The sequence below is a fragment of the Centrocercus urophasianus genome, unplaced genomic scaffold, assembly GCF_019232065.1.
Source record: "Centrocercus urophasianus isolate 14NV4802_14NV808 unplaced genomic scaffold, USGS_Curo_1.0 seq_1112, whole genome shotgun sequence".
NCBI lineage: Eukaryota > Metazoa > Chordata > Aves > Galliformes > Phasianidae > Centrocercus > Centrocercus urophasianus.
The window spans coordinates 45,290-53,451 of record NW_024884268.1 but is presented as its reverse complement, the minus strand read 5'-3'; the positions used below and the strand labels follow the sequence as shown (position 1 = coordinate 53,451).

At 53.1% G+C, this 8,162-nt stretch overlaps 1 protein-coding gene across 1 annotated transcript in view; it reads left to right on the top strand.

Annotated features, from left to right (window-relative positions):
- The first annotated feature begins 252 nt into the window (after nt 1-252).
- The window catches only part of KANSL1 (KAT8 regulatory NSL complex subunit 1), a 52,691-nt gene continuing 44,781 nt past the window's right edge, over nt 253-8,162 (top strand). The window contains 1 exon segment of the mRNA XM_042809202.1: nt 253-1,639. Coding sequence (XP_042665136.1) covers nt 336-1,639 — 1,304 coding nt within the window. The 5' untranslated portion in view covers nt 253-335.

The window sequence follows — 8,162 nt, the reverse complement described above, 5'->3', positions numbered from 1 at the left end:
TGGAACCGGTCCTGAAGGCCTGGAAGGATGTGGGGCTGCTCAGTGGCTGCTCCGGGGGATCCTTGGGACCCTGGTGCCACTTCTGTCTTCGCCTGCCTGGTGGCTCTGCTGGGTGCAGGGCTGCTGGTGGCATGGGGAGGATGCGCTGCACACGGGAGCATGGGGTCAGCGTATCTCGTTGCTGTTGCCTTGCTTGCCGTGCTGTGTCTGAGTGCGGAGCTTAACCTTCTCTTTCTCCATCCCTTTCCGCAGGCTGTCCTCGGGAGAGGCAGTGGGAGGCAGTGGAGCTGGCCTCGGCACCGGGAGAGGCTGGACTTCCCGTCTCTCTGTGCTGAATGGCTGCGATGGCGCCCGCTCTCACTGACGCAGCAGCTGAAGCTCACCACATCCGATTCAAGCTGGCTCCCCCGTCCTCCACCTTGTCGCCTGGCAGTGCCGAGAGCAACGGCAACGCCAACAACATCCTCCTGGCTGCCAACGGCACCAAAAGGAAAGCCATTGCTCCGGAGGATCCCAGTTTAGATTTCCGAAACAACCCCACGAAGGAAGAGCTGGGCAAGCTGCAGCCACTAGTGGCCTCTTATCTCTGCTCGGATGTAACATCTGTCTCTTCAAAAGAGCCTCTGAAGCTGCAAGGAGTCTTCAACAAGCAGACAGTCCTTAAATCTCACTCTCTCTTATCTCAGTCCTTCTTGAAAACGAGTGATCTGTTGGGGAGGCAACCGGTGTTGGAATTTACTTTGGAGAATCTAAAAACAATGAGTACTAATAGCCAGCCACCTCTCCCGCAAGCGCCTGTGAACGGCTTGGCCAAGAAATTGGCCAAAAGTACCAATTCAGACCATGAAAACTCTAGTGCTCTGAACGGTGGGAAGTGTGCTTCTCCTGCTGCTGCCCTCCAGGGCGTTGACTATAATGCAGGAGGTTCTGAATTGGGGGACTTGAAGGCCGGGTTGACCAATTGCACTCTTCCACACAGAAGCCTTGATGCGGAACGCACGACTCCTTTTAGCAATAATAGCACTGCAAACAAATCTTCCCTTAATTCCACGGAGCAGCAGCAGGTGCTGGAGGGTGGCAGTGGAGAGACGAGGTTGCCTGGGGTTGGTGGTCACTCGGAATTTGGGAGCGGTAAGTTGGAGGAGCAGAAACCTTCTCTGTCGGCCGGCCATCACAGCGCTCTCGACTCCGAGATGAGGACGAGGGCATTGCTGAGACGGCAGGCAGACATTGAGAACCGAGCTCGAAGGCTGCAGAAACGTTTGCAGGTGGTGCAGGCGAAGCAGGTGGAGAGACACATCCAGCAGCAGTTGGGCGGCTTCTTGGAGAAAACTCTGAGCAAGCTTCCGACTTTGGACCCTGTGAGGCATCGCAGCCAACTGATGTTGACCAGAAAAGCAGAAGCAGCTTTGAGGAAAGCTGCGAGTGAGACAGTTACTTCGGAAGGCCTGAGCAGCTTCTTGAAGAGCGATTCGATATCGGAAGAACTGGAGAGATTCACAGCCAGTGGCATGGCCAACTTGAGATCCAGCGAGCAGGCGTTCGACTCGGATGTCACTGACAGCAGCTCAGGAGGGGAGTCTGACGTCGAGGAGGAGGAACTGACCAAAGCAGATCCAGAGCAGCCCCACATACCTCTGTGAGTAGCAGTCGTGCTTTGCTTCCTTCTGGCAGAGTGAGCTGAGAGGTGGCAGGTAGAGAACCTGGGTGTTACAGGGATGTGTTTCGATTGAAGCAGTAAAGGTTAAAACTGGTGCGGTGTGACTTGTGGCTGCTCCCTAGTTCAGCTCTGAGGACGTTCTTCATGCCCCCACTTGTGTTCTAGCAGAGCAGTCCTGGACACACTGCCTGCAGCAGCTGGAGCAGCAGACCCAAAATGCTGTAACCAGTTGTGTCTGGTTGCTTGCTGGTGCATTGGACCTGTCCCCTGAAACCTTTGTCTCTTCACAGTGGGAGCCTTTGTTGCAAACCAAGGCAGAGTTCTGTTTTGTTTTGTGTTTTGTTCAACTGCTTGGGGGAGAGAAAAGTCTCTGCAAGGGTTTGGTCTGGTGGAAGTGTGAGGCGAGTGTGGCATCTTCATTTCTGAGAGGTTACTGGTGGGAACCTTCTTATTTGTGAGTGGCATTAAATGGTGACAGCAGCTTAATGTGGTGTTAACTGGATGCTGTTTGCATAAGTATTAGCTGTGAGTTTGTGTGTGTGGAGGAGGGAAATCATCGTCAAGGAGAGAGGCCTTGACAGGTCAAGGAACAGGAGAAATTCTTCCGAAGAAAAGCATTTTTCCCTGGGAGAGCTTATCAAAGTTCTCAGAGCAGATCTCTGCAAAGGCCGTGCTCTGTGTTTGGGCTGTGTGAAATGCTGCTTGCAGCTGTGCTCAGCCTGTGGAGAACGGCTGCCACTGACTGTAAGCTCTGCAGCCCAAATGGGCCTCTCTGGAACGGGGCCTTATTGTCACCCCCCCCCCCCTATTGGGGGTTTGCTCAGATCTCTATGGAGGATTGGATGCATTCTGATACCTGTTGTCCAAAGCGATGCTTGTGCTTGGTCTGTACTGTGACAGATTCTACTGAGTGATGCAGTGTGTGCTCACTACCTCGAGCATCCCCCCAAAAACCCACTCACGTGGATGAATGCTGATCAACATGATGCATATTACAGCTCTCAAATACTGAATTCTAGCTAAACTTCATTTTGGGGTGTTGGCAATTCATCTGGGATGAATTTCTGTATGGCTTGGGCTTGTGTGTGCTGGTTGGACGTAGGGGCACTCTGCCCTCGTGCTGTTGGAGATGAGCTCAGTAGTGTTACTCCTGCTTTGTAATGCCTGCAAGCTGTTGGGGTTAGTAGCAAAATGGAGTTTATTACTACTGCAGTTACTAGAGGCAGCATTTGACAAAGTTCTGTGTCCAAGATAATATTAAATTTCCTATATTATGGGCTCGTGTGTTGTCTAGCAAAGTGAAATTTCCTTGCCACTCATCCTAATCCCAAGTGGAAGCGTGGTATTCAGAGACATGATGCGTGAAATCCTGTGCTGACTTCTCTGCCCTGTGTGTTAGTCATGCCTGTACGTTCCCCAGCCCTCTTTAAAAGCCAAAGATTTTAAAGCCAATAAAGAGTGCTCCTTCTGCTGTGTGCAGTGTCAGAAGCTGCTGTGTGTGCCTGCTGGCACCCAGGGCAGGCCCCCCAACCCTCCTTCAAAGTTGGTGCCCGTGGGTGTTCAGCATTTGCCTTTGCAGCGTCGACTGTTGGCACGAGCGCTTTGACGTTGGGTCTTGAGAGCCCTGGTGCTCCTGGGGCTCAGTGCACATTTGTGCTTGTGACTGGAACTCCTGGAGTCAGCCCTGGGAGCTGGTGCATCCCAGCACATCTAAATAGCCTTCTTCTCAATCAGTCGTGTGAGCTGGGAGACAGGAAGGGGAAAGGCTGACTTTTCCACTGGGAAGCTGCCTTGGGCAGCTCCTGGGATGTACAGAAGCATTGTTCACGTTTGTGGGAGTGCAGAAAGCCAAGCCTTGTTGCAGGGATGCTCGAACGCAGCTGGATTTTGCAGCTAGCTGAATTTCCTTATTAGAGGGAAGACTCTTTTGATTGTGTTTATTCATAGTTCCAATAGCAGGCAGTATATCTGGATGGTGCCTAAAAACTTCTGCCTCATCCCTTGGTTCTGTTCCTGGCTGCTCCTTCCTTCCCCCAGGAAACTTGTTGGCTTGGAGCTCCCTAGGCAGAGCAATGCTGTGAGTGCTGCCCTGCAGCCTGCTTGCAATAAGTGACTGCATTTCCTGTGGGATCCAAGTAGAAGCATGCAAAAGAAACAAAGACCTGTTTACATCAAGCTTAGATAAGAGCTGACCTTTGAGTTTTTCTGGCACGGTGGCATTCCAGAAACGGCATCTGGTCAAGGACAGACGTGAAGCATTTGTCCTGCTGTGTCCTGCCTGCTCCTGCCCGTGGAGCAGGGATTGCATCCTTCCAGCAGAACTCAGGAGGTCCTTTGGAGCACTCCCAGAGCTGCTGCCTGGGAAGGTGCTGTCACTGAGGCAGATAACCAGGCCGTCGTGTAATGCATAAACAAAGCAGGGAGGTATTCGTTACACCTTTTTTGGGAAGCCCTGCCAGCCCTGGGCTTGGTTTAATAAGGCACTCTGGAGTCTCACGCAGCTAATGCAGAAAGAAAGGGTGTGCAGGTTGGGTTGCTTCACAGTGCATTTACACTGAGGTGGATGGGGGACCACCACACGGTTTCATTTGCTCCCGGATTAATGATCCACAACCACGTGTGTCCGTAGCAGCTGCCTTCCTCAGGCTGGTTTCTTTGTGTTGCATTTGGCTGTGGATGAGTTTCATCAGAACTCTGCAGCTATTTCTGGCTGATGAGTTACCTGCGTCAAGCAGCCCTGTGCTCATCGGCTGGGAAGCGATCGGTGAGTTACCCTTGCAATCTCCAACCTGGGGCTGAGATTCACAGAAAATATTCCTGAAGGATGGAAGGAAGTCCTGGATGGGAGCTTCACTTATTTAGTTCAGACCTCTCACCTGGCGGTTGCATCAAGCTGCCTGGGGTCAGCTGAGGGCTTCACTGACCAATTGCCAGCAGCTCTGCAGGCTCAGGCAGTGCCCTGGGTGCAGCCTGGTGGTTGCAGTGCCTGCAGTCAGGATGCTGGAGCAGGGCTTTGTAATTATCCCGTGTCATAGTGGGAAATCCGAGCGCCTTCTGCACTGCAGTGTTGCAGTGAATCACTGCACGGCTGGTGTGCTGGCTCCTCCCTGTGCTGCCTGGCTGGGCTTGGAGGTAAGGAAGGCGTTTTGCTCCTGGGCATGGCACCCATTGGTGGCTGTGACCGGTGCATCAGTTGGCTGAGCAATCAGAATTCTGAAATTCTGGTTTTTCTCCCTTCCTTTTGTTTTCCACGTGTGAGTGAGACAAGGTGGCCCCTATGGCCAGGCCTGTAAATAACACCTCTGTGAGAGTGGCATGGGGCAGATCCCGCGCTGCACACTGAGGAAGCTTTCCCTGTGGATCACCGATGTGTTTTGCTCTCGTTTACTTAGAACAGTTGTCAGTTCATCTCTTCATGACATTTTGTCACTTCCTGGCTCGTGCTGACGTGGTGTGTTTCTTATCCTTGATTTCCAGCTGTGTTTGTAGGTCCTGGCTTCAGCACTGCTCCTCACCCATTTGTGAGCATCTCTGTGTCAGACCTGAATTGCTTGCAATCCCTTCTGCTCAGCAGCAGCGCCGTTGGTTGGGGTGACGCCCCTCAAACGACTTTCACCTGGGGAGGGGGGGAGAGAGCGAGCAAATCCTGAGCTGTGCTTGCTTTGCATGTGAAAGCAGAAGAGCAGAGAGCAGTTCATTGTTCAAAAACGCTTAATCAGGTATCCAGAGTAAGTAGGACACTCTGCCAGTCCCTGTTGCTTTTAAGAAAAGAGGGCACACGAGAACACTGCTTGGAAAGGATGGTAAGGAAAAATGAGTGTTGTTTCTCGTAGAAATCACGGCCGTGCTCACCTTGTAGAGGTGCAGGGGATGCTGAGCACGCTGCTTGACTTTATCCCAGCTTGGTCCCTGCCGTATGCAGGGTTTGGGTGTCTGCTCAGTGCTCACGTTGCTGCCCGCAGAGCTCATTATGGTAGTGCTGGCTTCCATCCTAAGGGGAGTTTGATGCCTTGGGTTAAATATATCTTTCTGGGCTGAAGTTGTGTCAGAGGGGGAGGTCACAAGCAGAGGGTGCTGGGCTCGGGGGTGGAATGCAGCAGAGCAGCTTCCTTGCAGCATTCTGAGTGCACTGGAGGCATGCTGACCTGCAGGTGCTGCCTGGAGCTCCAGCAGCAATCCTTTGGGGTCTGGCACTACCTGCACACTTTGTCTCTGCAACCCTGACCCAGCGGGGCAGCGAGGAGGAGTGGGCTCTCCCTCAGATGTGGGTGATGCGTCGGACGGGTTTGAATAAATATTTGTGGACTTTTCATTGGAATAAGTCCATCGTGGCATCTGAAGGAGCAGAACAATGTTTGTGAATGCGGACTGGTGTTACAGAACTGGCGTGGCAGCTTGTCTGCTTTCCCAGAGCCTCCTGTGAAGCTGCAGTTAGCATTTGAGCAAGGGGCAGGGGCCCTGTTTGGAGCTGATCTCAACTGCTGAGCTCTGAAGCACCCGTCTGGGGGTGGAGAGCCGACCTGGGTTGTGTTGCTCCGCATCTGTAAGCACAGAGATGCGTTTCTGTCCTCTCTGAAGCCGATCCAAGATGAGAAGTGGCAGTGCCTGGCATGAAAAAGTGGAGGAACAGTAAACGTGGGCTTCCTTAAAGAGACCGCAGAGGTGAGCTTCGCAGATGTGCTGCTTCTCCCTGCAAGACTTTGGCTTTCATTATGCAGCAGCGTTGGCTTCTTTCCCCCTCCTTTGTTCTCCCTTCCAGCAGCTCCGTTCGCTGCGCTCCTTCCAGCCTGGGAAAGCATTTCTCTTCCTTTGCTCATTTGCCCCCCCCTCCCCCAACTTTTCCACCCTGGCTGAGAGCATCTCCTTCCCAAGGCTTGGAGAGCTGCGTGGCTCTGCTGGGCCGTCCTTGGAAACAGAGCTTAGACCAGATGGAACTTCAGCACCAACCCGGCTATGACTTGCTGTGTTTCTGAATGAAGGGACAGACAGACAGACACGTGCCTTTGCCCGTTTGTGGTCTTAGTGGTTAGCGATTCAGCCAGAGGCAGAAGCAAGCTGCCGTTGGGTCAGTTGGAGTTGCCTGTCTGGGTCCTGTGCTTGTGCTGGTTCCGTTCTCCAGCCTGAGCTGCAGTTCTGTGCCTTCGCACGACTTTCTGATGTGCTGCTGGGCATCGATGGGATCGAACTGTTTTGCTTGAGTAACATCCAGCTCTTCTTTCCGCCCTGACCTTCTCTGCGGTGAGGTTGCCTTTTGGACGAGCTGTTTACAGGAGATACCTGGCACAGGCTTCACGTGGCCACCCAGCACCGCGGGGCTGCCCTGCTTCAAGAGCGTTCATTTCAACTGGGGCAGTTGCAGAGCCGTGCAAGTGTTGAGATCTTCCATCTGCTGTTGGCCTGTCTCAGGCTGCTGCAAACAGCCGTGTGTGCATTGAGAGCAGCCCTGCTGGGCAGCATTGAGAGCAGCCGTGCTGTGCAGCGTGCTGCAGCAGCTCGTGGCGCTGCTGTGCCTGGGGGGGGGGGGGGGGGGGAGGGTGGCTGCATTGAGGCTCGGGAGCTGCCAGGTGAGCACCTTGGCAGATGGCTGCGTGCTTTCCCTCATGTGCAACCATGATGTGGGAGCTGCAATACGAGATGTTCCCTGTGATAATGGTGGCGGAGTTTGGCCGGCACGCCTCGTGACGCCGCTGCTGGAGCGGATTAATTGGTGCTGTCTTATGAATGGCAGAGCGTGCTCTGTCCTCAAGCACTCCACTCTGTAACATATTTGATCTGCTTTAGAGCTCCAGCTCTGTTAGATGCATGCATCCCCGCAGACTTTGAGCTCCCACGCTTGCACAGAGGACGTCCCTGCAGCTGCAGCACCAAACAGTGCTGTTGGAGCTCTCAGTGTCACTTCACTTCTTGCAGAGCCTCCCAGCACGCTGGGCACACGCTGGGGTTGCCTTGGGAGATGTAAATTCATTGGGCTGCTCGTTTAACGAAGCGTTCTCTATTTTAAAGCAGTGCAGAATCACTGATGCCACAGCAGTGACTTATTGGGCTCAAAATATTTGGTCACCAAATTAGAGGAATAAGGAGCACTGAGGTGCTCTGATGCAGCAGAGCTGTAGGCTTGCATGTGTGACGTTTATTTTGCAGTTTCCATAGTAACACATAATGACGTAGAAAATGTTGCAGGACTTCATTTGTATGAGGCAGGACTTTATTAATGGAGGACTGTGAACCTGGAGGGGGTGAAAGCCGACTGTTGTGCTGTCATTCACTGCCCATGGCTGGGCTGAACGTACCTCACATGTGCTTTTTCACCCCAGCCTGCTTGCAGCTGGAGCTTGCTTCCGTCTCTTAGGATACTGGGTTAAATATTTGGAGCTGCCACCCCCGTTGTGTTGGTGGGGTTTTCTGTGAGTTGAGCTGGATTAGAGCTGGGATGGCTCCATTTGGGTGTCTTTGCAGCAGAGGAGCTCGTAGGGCTTTACAGGCACTCAGCAGTTAGTGCATT